Source organism: Uloborus diversus, chromosome 10 (assembly GCF_026930045.1).
Source record: "Uloborus diversus isolate 005 chromosome 10, Udiv.v.3.1, whole genome shotgun sequence".
NCBI classification, from domain to species: Eukaryota; Metazoa; Arthropoda; class Arachnida; order Araneae; family Uloboridae; genus Uloborus; species Uloborus diversus.
Genome location: NC_072740.1, coordinates 73,871,497 through 73,888,105, shown reverse-complemented (window position 1 = coordinate 73,888,105; position 16,609 = coordinate 73,871,497). Strand labels below are relative to the sequence as shown.

The 16,609-nt window shown below is 29.8% G+C and overlaps 1 protein-coding gene across 1 annotated transcript in view; it reads right to left on the bottom strand.

Annotated features, from left to right (window-relative positions):
• Nucleotides 1–11,734: 11,734 nt before the first annotated feature.
• Nucleotides 11,735–16,609, bottom strand: part of LOC129231535 (uncharacterized) — a 242,663-nt gene continuing 237,788 nt past the window's right edge. The window contains exon 25 of the mRNA XM_054865877.1: nt 11,735–15,389. Coding sequence (XP_054721852.1) covers nt 15,150–15,389 — 240 coding nt within the window. The 3' untranslated portion in view covers nt 11,735–15,149. The remainder of the gene's footprint in view (nt 15,390–16,609) is intronic.

Below are 16,609 nucleotides of genomic sequence, written 5' to 3'. Positions count from 1 at the left end.
GCACGTATCGGAGATTCACTCATACCTAATTGTCGTGCAACCTTCGAAGCAATTGTTAATTGTTCAAGCATATCGAGAATCTTGACCTTTTTTTTAATGGTCAGAAACTTTCTCTTTTTCTTTCCCCTACTTTAGACGAAAAAGCGCATTTGGGAGCCATTCTATTTTATCAACGTTCATATGTAAAATAAAAAGAAAGTTAAGAATCGGAGCAGGTTCAATTGATGATAAGTCCAGTTATTAAGCCAGCCAAAAATTAGTTTCAACTTGATGCAGATAGTCTTGAAACTTTTGCTGTAAGTGGCAGCACATAAGGGCTGCAAGACTTCTTGAACATATTAAGCTGTTGTAGTTCTGTGTATCATAACTACAGATGTTCAGCTGCTGTATGTAATAGCTCTCTACACTATCATACCTACAGTTGGGGCCGTACACTTCCCCCCAAATAAGTCAGATCTGATGTTTGAGCAATAGGCCACCATACTCAGAGCCATCATTGTTTCTTAAACAAAATTTGTATTATTGAAGACAATTCGATTTTCTTCCATAGCCATTCAGGTTCATTGCTCCCAACACTACGCTTAACTATGAAGATGATGTCAAGTAATCTTGTTACTGTATGGCACAGGCACCTTGCTTCAGCTAACCATCTGGGTATTGTGCTGTGCAAAACAATGTTTCTCAGCAAAGACAGTACCTGCGTTTTGATGGTGGGTGTAGTAACATTTAGGACTGTTCAGGCCTTTCAACAGATTAAGCAATCCTCTTTATTGTTGATCATTTTAGATCAATCCAAGCCTGTTCGTCAAGTGTGGGAGCCTTCATGTACCCACTATTCCTTACATCTTCTTACAACTTGGTGAGAACAGTCAAGTTGGCAAATAATATGTCGTTGTGTTCAGTCCACTTCTCTTAACCAAACTACATGTCCTCTTCCAAACTTCTTCATTTGTGTGAAAGTTCTTCGAATGAGTCTTAGAAACACTTTCAACGCTTAGCAATTTCTTACTGTGAAAAAAACTTACACTAAAGAATACCAGGCTCTGGAAGTAAGCTTATTTAGCAACTGGGATTGAACTATCAAGCACTCTGGTGATATGAATATTTGCATAGTTTGGTGGTAACTCTAGTCACTTGTGGGATAACAAAAGGCAAAACTAGATAAATTCTTTAGTTGAAAGTTCTTTAGTCTGGCAGTAACAATTTCATTAGTTCATTGGTAGCCACTTTCTTTACTCAAAGTGCTGAGTGATATATTTTATAACTTTAATGACCTTAGTAATCTGAAATACACTAACTAATGCAAGTAATATATTTTTAATAAGTTAATTTATAAAGACGGAAATACCGATTTTGGTGGGAAATAGTTTACCAACCAAATACTTAATGTGTCTAGTACACTTTAAATTAGTCATTAATCCATTTTTAGAAGGGTGTTTGTCAGATGATTTTTTTAAATTACTATTTTGTTTCTTTAGTTGCCATGTGGCTGGTTATGACTTCTAATTTTGCCATTTATGTGGTGTACCTGCTAACCCAATTTCATAATAATTCAACTGCTTTTACTTTGTTCTTGTTTCTTTTTTTTTTTTGATCAGGGAGTGTAATTGCATTTGCAATTTTAATTCCTTTAACATTCTTTTATGAATTTGCATTGTTTGCTTCTACTAATAGTTACATCTCATATTTTATAGCAAGCAAAACCAGCGTGTGAGAAACTGAAAAAAAATGTATTGATTTTATGCATTTTTATATGTTAGTTCATTTTATTGACACTAGTCTGATACTTTAGTGCGTTTCGTTTTGAAAGACAGTGTAAAATGCACAAAATAATAAAATAGGTAATAGTTTAAATGATTGTACATTTGCTAAGAAATAATATTGACATACTACAAACTTTGAACATGTGTTTTAAATTCATAATTTCTAGGTTGAGTTAATGTATAACAAGGTCATAGGTTTATAATATTCTAAATGTGACAAGCTTTATTCCTTTTTCCACTGATAGTATATTGTAGTGATTTTTGACCTATGACCCACTGTGTGGATTTCAATGGCCTGCCTAATGATTGAGCTTTAATGCTTTCTTTTTTTTTTCATATTTGCTGGCATTGCAACAACCACTAGTGTACCAAAAACGAACTTATTGCATTTCAATGTGATTTACAGGAGAAATTAAATGTTTTTTCACCTATTGGATTTTTGATCATTGTATGTTAAAAAAGATCAATTTCCAGAAATCAGATCTAATGCCTTATTCACATTTTCCTATTCGTCAGCACTTACATCTGTATGGAGCTATTCTCCAAAATGATGAATGCAAAGTCAAACTTGAGGATTTGTATTTCTAGCACTCATCTCGAGAATTCTCTTCAAATTGCTTCATAAAAAATAAAATTCAGTATTGACAGATTAGTAAAAAAGAAAGAATCCGATTTCTCATTGAGCTAAAAATAATCATCTTTTTGATAATTTGAATTTAATTTTGTATTTTATTACAAGTTTATTTTTTTTTTCTCTAAATGATATTTTGCTATTTCAATTACACTGTAATTTTCAAACTAAATGAAAACTTATTTTAAAACTTCTCATTATATCTCCTCAAATTGAAGTACAGTTGGTTCTCTATTTAATGACTTTCAAGGGACCACAAAAAATCGTCTTTGAGTAGGATGCGTCCTTAAATAGAATGCTTCTAAAACTACAGTGGATCTCACGGGACCGTTAAAAGTCATCTTTAAATAGAGAAAGTCATTAGGTAGAGCGTTTTTAAACAGAGAACCAACTGTATATCCATAATTTAATCAATGGGGCACCCTCATGCCTTCCTTAGTAAAAATTTTGCCCTTTATTAAAATAAGGTTGAAGATCACTATAGTATTGAATCAATTCAAGGATTGTCTTCTTTAGTGATACTGTGAACTTACTTCTCTTAATTAAACTAATAATTCTTACTTTTATGTTTGATAGATAGTAAGTGTTTAAAATTGCTTAGATAGATTTAAACAAATTTTAGAAGCCAAAATTAAAAAATTGTAATAAGTACTTTTTTTTTTACAATGTATGTGGCAGTTATTTTCTAGATTAAAAAACGGTTTAAAAAATTTTTAAGAAAAGTTAGGATTAGATCTTTAGCTGCTATTGTTTTTATTGTTAATTAATGCCCATTATTACAATGTATACACAAACTCACATTAAACACTTCAAATGATTTGCTAAGTTATATTGTATTTATTTTTTTAATATTTTTGACTCGAATCTTTTTTTTTTTAAATATAGTTGAGTCATCTGTACTCTTTTTAGCTGAATAATGCTGATTCTTGTTATGTTTCACATGTTATGAAAAACTACTCATTTTTCCTAAATTTTTCAGTGCCATGCCTTTGGCTGTTTTTCACTGAAAAGAATTATGTCATGACCATCATCAAATATCTCAGATAGATTCATTGTGTTAGTGAGTGTAAAAGTGAAAAAGCAAAAAATTTTAGCAACATCTTTTGCAATGTTTTTAAAATATTTTTTCAAAACAATTTTGTGTATGTGGTAAATATTGTGAAAATTTTCCAGTTATTGTATATTGCTTGTTAGCTTTTTGAAAAGAAAACTATTTCTTGTGTCTGTGTCATAAAAAATCTTAGCGATGGGCAAACTGTTAAACATTTGAACCTTAATTCTCTTGACCTTTCAGTATAGCTGTAGGAGTGATTACCATATTTTATCTCTGGTTCCTCTGTATATCCTGACACAAGTGATGCATATTTGTAGAGAAGTGCTTAAGTGTGTATGTACAAAATGAGAGATTACAATGCTCAGATGGTACTTTGTTTTCCATAAAATATGGCTTAAACTTGTTATCCGGAAATAATTCAAAATCTTGCTTCCGTTTTAAGTGAAATATTTTCAACGGACACCATTTGCATCGATTGTTTAGATGAACTTAACATTAACTATATTGTGAATTGATAATTGATTAATGTAAAATTGTTCGAATGCTTGATATACATGGCTGAAGTGTATGAGTTCTACAAAATATTGGCTTAAATTTTTTAAGCAATATTATCACATCTGGCTATTTTCTGTTTTAAACCAACTGTAATTGTGTCTGTACAATAGATTTATACTATGTTGGTTTCTTATTAGTGTGATAATTGCATGTAAATACATGTTAATTATCTGTGATGTGTTTAATTTTATCTGTGATGATTCTGTTTTCTTTCTTTTAAAAATATGTCACTAATTATTTCATCAATCTTGTTTCCATTAAACATTCCTAATATTATAGACTTTTAAATCATTTAACATTTTCCTATTAGTTGTATAATTGTTTTGTCATGCTTAAAACCTTAAAAGTAATTCATCTAATCATTTCCTGAGTTATAAGGCAAAAATTTCATAAATGGTGTGGATTAATCTGTAGCTCTTGCCATTTTTATACTCATGGGATATTGACTGTTTTGTAAAAATAGATACAGTTAGCCAAAATAAAAAGCAACTATTTTTTAGTTTTTGAGATGACAGTAGATTTTGTTTTTGTGAATATTGTTAAAGTGCTTTACAATTTTAAGTTAATTTTGAAAAATTTCTATATAAGCCATGTGAAATGATTTGTATTTGTAAATAAACACAAATCTGAACAAATAATATCTCTTTTTCTTTTTGTTTTCATTTACTAAATCCTATTTATGAAATAATTTTTATTTACTTTACTTCCATATTAATCAAAATCAAAGTCCCAGTGAAAACGCTGATCTCTGTATGTGTGTGTGTACAGATTATATATATATATATATATATATATATATATATATATATATATATATATATAGTATATATATATATATATATATATATATATATATGTATATATATATATATATATATATATATATGTATATATATATATATATATATATGTATATATATATATATATATATATGTATATATATATATATATATATATATATATGTATATATATATATATATATATATATATATATGTATATATATATATATATATGTATATATATATATATATATATGTATATATATATATATATATATGTATATATATATAATATATATATATATATATATGTATATATATAAATATATATATATATATGTATATATATATATATATATATATATATATGTATATATATATATATATATATATATATATGTATATATATATATATATATATATATATATGTATATATATATATATATATATATATATATGTATATATATATATATATGTATATATATATATATATATATATATATATATATATATATATATATATATACTAGTAATAAAAAGCTGAAGAGTTTGTTTGTTTGAACACATTAATCTCAAATTCAAAAAATCTTTTTGTGTTGAATAGTCCATTTATTGAGGAAAAATATAGGCTATATAAAATCACTCTATGACTAATAGGAGTGGAGCAACAATAAAAAAATATTATGAAAACGGGAATATTTATATAATATAAAACGCTTGGAATGCCGAATATTTGCATTCACAGTGGCTCAACCTGAAAGCGCGGGCTTTGCGATCCAGTGCATGCAGCTTCGAGTCAGCCATGAGGCAAATCTTGAGGTTCCTCAATATCGAGCTAAGTTCTTCCTGAATTCCAGAGAAAAGCCTAAACGATGAACTGAAGAGCTTGCTTGTTGAACCCACCATTCTCAGGAATTACTGGTTCGAACTGAAAAATTATTTTTGGGTTGAATAGTCCATTTACTGAGGAAGGTTATAGGCTATATAACATCATGCTATGACTAATAGGAGTGGAGCAGCAATAAAAAATGCTATGAAAACGGGAAAATTTATATCATAATATAAAATGCTTGGATTGCCGAATATAGACAATCCAAGTGCAATGCCGGGCCATGCAGCTAGTATATATATATACAGGGTGATTATAATTAAAGTTCCACTTTCAAAACGCTGTAAAAATAAAACCACTGATCAGAATGACCTCAAATTTCAACGGAATATTATCGAAGAAGGGGGGAAAACGTATGACAAAAGAAAATAAATAGTTGGAATTTTTAGCAATAGATGGCGCTGCGAGTGTCAGACTATAAAAAAAAAACACCTGTTATGCTCCCGACTCATTGAAGTTGTTATAAAAACGCCAAATGCACGTTTTTTTAATCATTCCCGCATCTGAGAAGTTCACCATGACAGTCTCAGTGAAAGGACCTGGCCGTCCGATCACCTGATTCTAACCCGTGTGACTTCTGGATATGGGGGCTATCTGAAAACTGTTGTGCTCAGTGCTCCGATTTCAAACTTTGCTGAACTGAAGGCATGCATTGCGCAACACATTCTAAACGTGAAACCCGGAAAACCTTCAATCAGTTGTGGAACATGCTGTTTCTCGATTTCAACTTGTTACAGAAAACGGGGGTACATTTTACTGAATATCTTTTACGCCAGTCTCACGAAAATTAAAGACCGATTTCATTTTTAACTGATGCTTTTTGTGTGGTTTTTGGCCTCAGGACAATTAAAAACCGATTTTTCCCATCCGATGTGATATGACCTGTCTGTGTTGGATGGGCTTACTTAACTAACAGTATCACACCAATAGCCTTTTGCACGCTGAGTAGTATGGTGTTTTAACGTATAGTTTACACCTTAGGTAATATTTTATGATTTATTTGTCATTTGTAGTTGACCACTATTAAATTATGATGCTTACAGCGCCATCTATTGCTAACAATTCCAACTATTTATTTTTCTTCTGTCATCAAGTTCCCCCCTTCTTCGATAATATTCTGTTTAAGTTTGACGTCATTCTGACCAGTGGTTTTATTTTTACAGCGTCTTGAAAGTGGAACTTTAATTATAATCACCCTGTATATATATATATATATATATTATATATATATATATATATATATAGTATATATATATATGGGTGTTACCTCCCCTCCCCAACTGAAAGAAAAAGAAAAAACAAGGAATGTTGTATGTAAACGTAATATTCAAACAATTTCCAAAATCAACTTACTTTTGTTAATGTAGTATAACAAAAGTTTTGTTGGCTAATATACAAAGCAAACTGCGACACCATGGTATTTTGCTTGTTCTTTAAGCATTTACCTTTTATTTTTGTTGAAAATTTTCCATTCTTAATTTATTTCTTTTTTATAAATTTTAAAGATTTCAATTCATATGTGCAAGTGATTTTCTCCCCCTTTCGATCCCTAATTCGTTTACGTTTGCTATGTGATCTTACTTTTTTTTCTATGAATTGTTCACTGTTGGAAAATTCTTTTGTGTTCCAACATTCAAACGGTTTTCCATTTCTTTCTGATTACTTTTCTTATGTTATGAAAATATCACATATCTGCAACCTTTTTTAATGTTTTCAAAACATATAGTATGTTTAAGATTCATATATTTGCGAATGTCTTCTGAAGTAACAGCTCGATATCTATCAATTTATTTTTCTAGAGAATTAAACAGTTTAACACCAAAGTTTATAGATTATGCTGATCAACAAAAAGTCATTTTATATCAAATACTAGTAGATTGAATCGCAATCAATCTATGCAAAATACCAAGTTCTTAATGATTTTTTAATCTTTATTTTCTCATTAGTAGAATATTCAGCCACATTTCTGATTTAAAAGTACTATTTCATGTTTTTCATGAGCTCTTTCAATCAACTTCGTTGTCATCCACTCAAATGCACTCCCCACTCATAGTGACACTATTGCATTTGATAGATTAAATATAATTTAAAATGTTATTGAAAGCTTTCAAAATTCATGTACAGTAGACATATGGGTTTATTGTACGTGGCTGAAGATTTTCCATCTTAGTTTTGTTTTATGCAGACAAGTTATCATTTTTTGAAGAAGCAGCATTGTAAACAGAAACTTCCCTCTTTCAAAATCCAAACTCCCTAAAATTACAGATAATATGCAATGAATTGCATTTTGGTCTGCTAAAAGTAGAGTATTTTTTGAGATTGGCTCTCGAAATTTATAGTAAAAACATGATTTATTGCTGAAGCCTCCAGCCTATACTGTAAAAAACTTTAACCCACTCCAATATTTGTGTGTGTGTCGTTTGATGAAAAAGAAAAAGATAATTTTTTTTTTGATGTTTTCGTTTTCGTGTTATGTATTATTTAGGCACTTCACAAATCCTCTTTTACCTTCCTATTATTTACAATATACTCGTAATTTGTATTTTCTTGATTCCATATTACATAATATTTTAATTTATTATCTTTAAATTATGTTCATGGTCAAATGTGTTTGACTTAAATTCATATTTGAGATTATATTGTTAGTATTACTGTCTTACACAGGAGAAAACTTGATGCTGCTAATAAGTCAACTACATTTATAAACTTTATAATGCTATTTGTACAAAAATATTAAATTTGTGTAACGTAAATTTGTGGCATTGTAGAAAGTTAATGAACAGCGATTCTAAACCTATTCTAAAACTGTAGATCACAACTTTCAAATGTGTCGTTAATATTTATGGTGAGTCATGGTTCTCTAATGACTTGTTTAGCCTTATCTTTAAATTAGACAATTATTTTTCAGCAAACTATAATTTTCTATCGATATAGAAACTCCAGGGTTAGGGGTTTGTGGCATTGGAACACATCAAAATAGCTAGTGGGGGAGGGGGGGGGGCGTACTCAGCAATCCTTAAACAATGAGCAAATTTGCTCTATAAATGTTCAGTGTACCTGGAAAGAAGCAAAATCTCGGTTCTTCTGCCCACTCAGCTCTGCTGTGCAACTGCCATGTTCAAGCGACTTACGGAGACAGTGTTAAGAGTACTCTCTCTTATGAATTGAGTCTGGTATATCTGAGTGATATCATCACCATGATTGGCAGTTTTGTAGAACATCTCGCTAATATAAGGAAGGTACTGCAAAAGTTCAGGGTGGTCAGCCTAAAGATAATAAGACCATTCAAGTGCAACTCGTTCCGTCGTGAGGTAAGTTATTTTGGCCAGTTCATCTCTGACGAAGTTGTACGAAATGATCCAGATATTGTCACACTGCTGAAAATAAAGTTCAATGTTTCATCTTGAAATTGATTGAATCTAACAAAATTTAATTTGCAACCAATATATTGGGGATAAGTTTGATCAATTTAATATTGTTTTGAAACACCTTGATGCTCGCAAAGTGTTGAACTAAATGTGTGTCTTGGGGATCGAACGCCAGTGAACTTTCATCTCTAGCCACTTGGATTTCTTCCAAAGGTTAGTGGTTTATTTTACTTGTGTCTTTCTAAAATTTCATACTTGTAGCATCCACTATAATATTAAAATCTGTTCGCGTCTGTCCGTCTGTCTGTCTGTCTGTCTGAAGATCGATCTCCTCGAGAACCACTGCGAATCGAGAGTCGAACGAGATACCGATCAATTCGAAATTTTCCAAAGAAAACAATAGAACCAATCTCGTAATTGTACGACTTTAATTAGCGGAGATATTAATTAAAACGTTAATTAACATAACGTTAATCAGGAATTTTTATTTCTTTCCTGTTGCCATTTTGCGTATGAGCAAATAAAATTCTAATAATTGTTTTAAAAGAAATTTTTTTGGCGGCTGTCCAAATCTTAAAACAACGTTTCCATCCAGAATTTCATTTCAAATTAGTTTAAAATTGGTTGCTCTATTCGGATATAGCCTTTATTTTATCGTCTGTCCTTTTTTTATTTTTTACATTCAACGTTCTTAACTCTTTTCCTCATATAAAAGTTGTTTCTTTAGCTATGTTTATTGATTGTAGTGTAAGTTTATCATTCACCGGCCTCATATTTTGATACATTTAGGATGTGCGACTAATTATGTTTATTTTGTTGAACTTTTTCCCGTTACATGGGTGAGTTTTCGAATTGCAATAACTTTCTTTTTCTTTCCTGTTTCTATTTTTGAAATACAGTTTGTATCGTTAAAAGAACATGTTAAATTAAGATTGTTTGGATTTCTTTAAGTGAAACAGAGTTGAACAAAAAAATTGTTTTTAAGGATTTTAACTAAAGTTATCTTGGAATCTGATGACTTGGTATTTAATTAATGCTTATTGGTATTTAATAAGTCTTGGTGCTTTAGTTTCACATAATCAATCAAAATGTGTGTGTCATTTTATGTAAAAAGCTGATTGTAATTGTACATAAATATTTCAGATATAGTCTATCAGATTTAATTCAGTTTAAAGTGAGCACATATTATAGTTGAGAATGCATATATTTTCATCTTTTGTGCTAATTGAAAATACTCATAACTTGCATTATTGATAAATATGATTAACGTTAAAGAGAATTTTGCCAAAAATATGCTCTACTGGTGTTTTGCAAACCTTGCATTACGCGTAATTATTTACTCCTTAGCGCTTTAGAAACTGATGTCAGAATAATACAAAAACATCAATTGGACAGCTCTTTCATTTTTTAAGTAGCCCGTGCAACGCCGGGCACGCAGGCTAGTAAACTTATTATTTTATGTTATTTAAATATAATTATCTGTTTTCTTCGTTTTATTAAATTTTTATATTGTAAATAGGTTTCACTTGTGAAAGTCATTTTCAAGTGATCCATCATTTATTGCATACATGTTATTTTTATTTGGGTTATTGAGTTAAAATTCTCTTAGTTGAAACTCTGCAAACAAGTTTATTTTTTTTTTCAACATTAATTAATTGTAGTTCTGTATTTACTCAGAGCGTTTAATTTGAATGAACTAATGGACTTCTTATTGCAATGTTGTATTTAATATCTAGGAGCGAAAATAATTCTTAAATTGTAAATAAATAGCTATGAAATTTATCACATAAAATTTAAATACTTCACTCATAAAAGCGTTTGGAAGAACTCCTGAGGGACTGTGGAAAAATCAATATTTAAAAACATATTGTGAGGTCCTAAAGCTCACACAAAGGTTGTAGCGTTTTACGAATGATAGAAAAAACAAAACAGCAAGGTTGAATGTAATCCAAAAACTCATAATCTGGAGTGTTAACCAAATTATCCTTATGAAAAAACTAATTATAAAAGTGGACTCCTCTTCGCCTTGTTGGATATTGGACGACATTTCTTCACGCGAGGCGATTCGATTTTTCAATCCACCATTTGCGATTTGAGTTGAACCAAGAATTACGCTTAAGTGGGGATTTCCTGATCGATCGAAATCATTTTAACTGAACCAGGAATATGGTCAATTCTCTTGAAGGTCCATGGATTAACCATATTGTTAGTGAAGTATTGTGCCTTTATTTTTAACAGTGTAGCACGGCAGTTTACATAAAGCGTTTCTATTTGTTACCTTACTCTTACCACTTTATGATTGCAGTATGTCAAGTTATCTCTTGTTCTGTGTAAAGCCCTGAATCGTAGAATAAGTAGCGACACGTCCGCCATCTTGTGGCTAGACAATGCTTTCTTCCTATACCTGCTATAATGAAGTAGCGTGTTTTGCTTCTTGATTGTGGTTTCTTATGAACTCTATGTTAGTCCACAATCAAAAAACACCACAATCAAAAAGCAAAACACGCTACTTCATTGCAGTGACATAGGAAGAAAGCGGCATTTAGCCCCAAGATGGTGGACATGTCGCTACTTTAGCTGCGATTTAGGGCTTTAGTTCTGTGCAAACAAAGGATGCTTTCACCCAAAAGTAATTATGAAAACTTCACGAGGGAAAAATGTAAAGATTCTTCTCAAGATAAATATTTTTATTCAAAACTTTTATAATTCATTGGTATCTACTAGTTAGTGATGTTCTTGACCCCATTAGATTCATATTATTGCTTACACATTTTATCTTGTTTCTATTACATTTTTTCTTTTCTTTGTTTTTCTTTTTGAAATCAATTAAACATTTTATAAGTTCAGAGAAAAAAATTTCTTTAAATGTTTGAAGTGTAAATTCAAATAAAAAGTCCATAAAAATTAATCATGTATTCATATAAAAGGAAGAAATTATTTATCCAAAATATGCTAAATAATTTTTTAGAAAAAAACTAGATGTGATGCAATATTTTAAAATTAGCAAAAATATTGAAATATTTATGAAACTTGGCATGTATATCAAACAGTAAATGACAAATTTGGAGACACTTCTACTAAATATTATGGGCATTCTTAAAATGCTTCAAAAGAAATTGAAGTATAAAGATACTCTCCGTGCGTTAATGGCCGACAGAGAATAAATCGTAAGGTATATCAGAAAATAGACATTTATGCATATTTACATGTACACATACTTGACACACATTTAAGAAGACTTTACAAATTTTAAACATCAAATAGACACATGTATTTAAGACGTTTGAATACAATTGCCAGGATGTTTTTTTAACATTTGCTTTCTAGTATATGTAAGGTATTTATGGGCAATTTAAGGAAGAGCGAAATTCAAAGACATTACCATAAGTAGTTATATTTGTCAAAAAGCTTTTCATGTTAGAAGAAATGTAAAATTTTTGTTTTCTTAATTTTACTCTACCTTTTGTTTTATGCAGTCTATTCATAAATATTTGCACAAAATTGTAGATTAGAATACTAGACGTCATAAAACCATAAAACCATTAAAGTCTTTAATTAGGAAGATAAATGTATGAAATGAGAAGAACTTGTGAAATTTGGATGCATTATTTAAAGAGTACTTCTAATCTCCACAATAAAACATACATTTGAATTTTCCTAGGTGGAAGAATTTTAAGAAAGAAAATGAACTAAGTAAGGCACAATACAGCAATTTTCATTTTGTGTCTTTTTTATTTCGAATTTGGATTATTTTCATTTCAAATTTGTGGCACTTTCATTTCAAACCAATACCCTTTTCATAAGAAATTTGTGTTTCACTGTATTAGGATTTTCAGTCATTTGCTGGTAGAAAGGCAAACTATTTACAATCCTTAGACATCATTGTTCAAAAATAAATTTCTAAGACTTATCCAAGTTTAGCCTTGCATTTGATAAGATCAAATTTCAATCTGCCTTGTACAATTATCCAAGGAAGTGACATATTTATTTGATTCTATAGATAATTTTTTCCCCCATATACGTTATTTTCTATAACAGTACCATGCTTCCATTACTTCAACGGGATTAGGTTTTGCATAAAACATGTTTTGTTCCTTTGATTAAGAATATTGCTATTGTTTTTTCGAATTGCATTTGATCAATTAATGATTTTTTAGAAACGGGTTAAATGACTTCATTATTAATAACAAATGGCATTATTACTACAGAAATAAATCACTGTAATTAAAAAGTGAAATTTAGTGTATTTAAAAATTTAGTGATTATGTAATGCTAGAAAAATGCTAAAGTTTTTTGTTCTATTACTCATTTCATTTTTTTTCTCGTAAACATTTTAAAATTCTTAATGAAATCTTTTCTATTTATTAGTGTTAATGTGTGTTTTCACAATGATAAGTTCATTTTCCTAGAAAAATAGTTATTCGCCTAATGAACTGTATGTTTAATTCGCTTTACATTTGTATACCCATAAACAGTTTTTCAATGCTGCTGACAGATCGGGATACTTATTTGATTTCATCATAGTTATTATTCCAGTTTTTACTGCAAACATTTTTCCAGATGAATAATACCATATTAAAATGTACGCAACTAGCACTTGTTAGTTTTATAAAACGACAAAGGCGTTTTGAAAAATATTTTAGTATACTTTTAGTATCGATTATGATTTTAAAATAATTTTAAGATAAATTTCAGCAATTATGCAATGCCTCAAAGACTATATAAATTTTGACAAGTGGTTTTAATGTATTGAAATGCAAGGGAGGTCTTTAGAATATACTTTATTCGATCATTTTTTGCCCATAATTTTACACGTAATTTCTAGTTCTTATTTTTGTTTTGAAACATACTCGATCCAGAAATTTTGAAAAATATCACAGATTTTCTCAATGTTCTTTTTAATACAATCGCTTTATCAGCCATTACAATATTTTCAATTTTTATTTAGTACCTCTTAATTGTTTGTTTTCTCCATTTATCTTGATTCTAAATGTTTTAAAAACAAGTTTTTTTCTTCCATTACTTCACTCCTAATTCTATTACCTGCACTCACTTTAATTTTTTTCTAATACATCAAATATGGTCTCGATATTTTGCGAAGAAATGTAATTTAAATGAATTCAATATAATAAATAGAGCAGTAAATAAAAATAGAAGAGGTATTTGACTAGTACAATTGCATGACATTAGTCGAATTTCGTTATCAGGAATAAAAAATCAGAAGATTAGGGCTTACTTCATCGATTAATATGTACCTTAGATTGAAAGGGCTTAGATTTATAAAATAACATTAACAAATGAGAAAAAAGTTTGAGACTTAAATTTTAAACTGTGAAAGTTACAGGATTACTCTTTAATAGTAATTAAAAAAAAAGACATCAAAGAGTTAGACTTAGCAGTTTATGATATTTTTTAAAATGCAATAGAATTTGGATCATGCTACCAAAAAAAAAAAAAAAATGTTACTGACTGATTTGAAGTGTTCTTGCCATTAGGTACTATATTACTTGTATAGTACAAGTAATATAGTACTTCTACCATATTATACACATTCGCCTACAGGTGGCGAGCTTTTGATTTTTACTTTTAGAACGTCACACAAAATTTTATAAGGATATACAAAGTTTTGATTTATCTTGGAAATTTTTTTCACATACAAGCACATTTACAACATTTTAGAAATTTATGACACATTTATATTTCATCATTTTATGTCGAAAAGCTCGATTAGGTGCAAAAGGATTGCATTTTTTTTAAAATAAAAGCATATGTAAAGTTTAAATCTTAGTATTTTTTAAACAGAATATTCCCATGATATGTTTCTTAAAAATATTACTCCCTTGGGTTTGTGGAAGGCCAATAGATACATTGGTTCTACCCTTATTTCCACATGCAGTCCTTAAGTCATGTTCGTTACATTCAGAATGTAAAGTGGAGGGAAATAAAACATGCATGAGGTCTTTTAGAAATTGAGTATTTTTTCCATTGAAGACATCAAAAACGATAGCAGGGCCGGATTCATAATGGACCTCCTTCAGTTACTCTTCCGAAGTAACTATTTGAGAAATGTAAAAATTTGTTACCACGTAGAAATTGATGTTGTTCTCATGCTTTATCGTGAACCCTGAGAAATATATTATGAACCTTTGCTAGTCCACTTCCCACAACACTACTTGTACTTGACGATGTGGATGTGAGAGAGGCTCGAGCTGTTGATTCTGATTCTGTGTTGACAGAAGCCAAAGATGAAGTTCTTCTTGGAAGCCTTGACCTCACAAACGGAGAAGGTTTTATAGCATTTGTATAAGGGCATACCTCAATGATAGGATCGTTTGTCCACAGCTCCTGAGAAAATTTTAAAGTACATAGTGAAACATCATTATGGTTTAGTAAAGTTATTAGAAAATTAATCAATAAATAGATTAGGAATAATATTATACAGTTAGAGCATTAGGCAATTTCATAGTTATTAGTTTGAAGATTATTCTGGCTTTGACCCCACATATGGAGAAGGTTTACTAACATTTGCCAATTTAGTGGCAGAGGTAAAGGGGAAAAAAAAAACTTCAGCTCCTTGGTAAGAGCAATCACCTCTTGGGAGAAATTTTAGTGGCGAAAAAAAAAAGTGAAATTTATTTTTTTTTATTTGTTAATCTCAAAACATGTAGAAATATAGAAATGAAACATTTGTAGTTAATTGTTGTCTTAGGTTTTAAAACTTTCTTAATCATAAAATGAAGGTTCAAATTTTAAAATTTGCAGTTGGGACAAAAATTGTAATGACATTTGCAAATTTTTAATTTTTTGAACTCAGAAGTTAAACTTTTTTTCGTATTTAAATTAGTGCACAGTGTACTATACAAAGACAAATGTTGGCAAAAATTGTACATACTCATGGTTGACTTTTGCGTCATGTACATTTTTAGATTTAAAATAATTACCTTTTTCTTAGAATGACCCATAAAAACATACCTTAGGGATTGGATCATTTGCTCTCAGACTAAGAAAATTTAAAATTAGGGGAATGTGGGGCAAAGCGAATTAGTTAAGATTGTTTACCTTTTTCAAAATGAACAAATTGAAAATTTTATTGTACAGAGAGAGAGAGAGAGGGAACAATGTGTGTTGAATAGGATTTCCAATCCAGAAATTTCGATCCCGAATCCCGCGGGATCCCGCATGATATTTAGCGGGATTAATCCCGCGGGATTGAGAGCAAAATTCCGCGGGATTTCGAGTCCCGCAATTTTTTTACTTGCAAACGTTTTCCAACTTTTGCCGCTCATAAAACGACATTTTCGCAATCAGCATCTAAAGTTTGAATTGCCTTCCTCTTATATCTGCAAGAATAATCATTTATCATCTAAAAACACATTTAAAAAAGAGTATATTTATCTCAAAATGAATTGGCATTATCATTCGAGGTTTTCGTTTTCATAAGATCAGCTATTGAGAAAAGCTTCCAATTTAAAAATCTTTTTGAAAACCATCACTAAAATTTAAAATCCAGAAAGTTACGCTTTGGTAACAATAGGGAAAATGTATTACAGATTGCAAATGCCGCT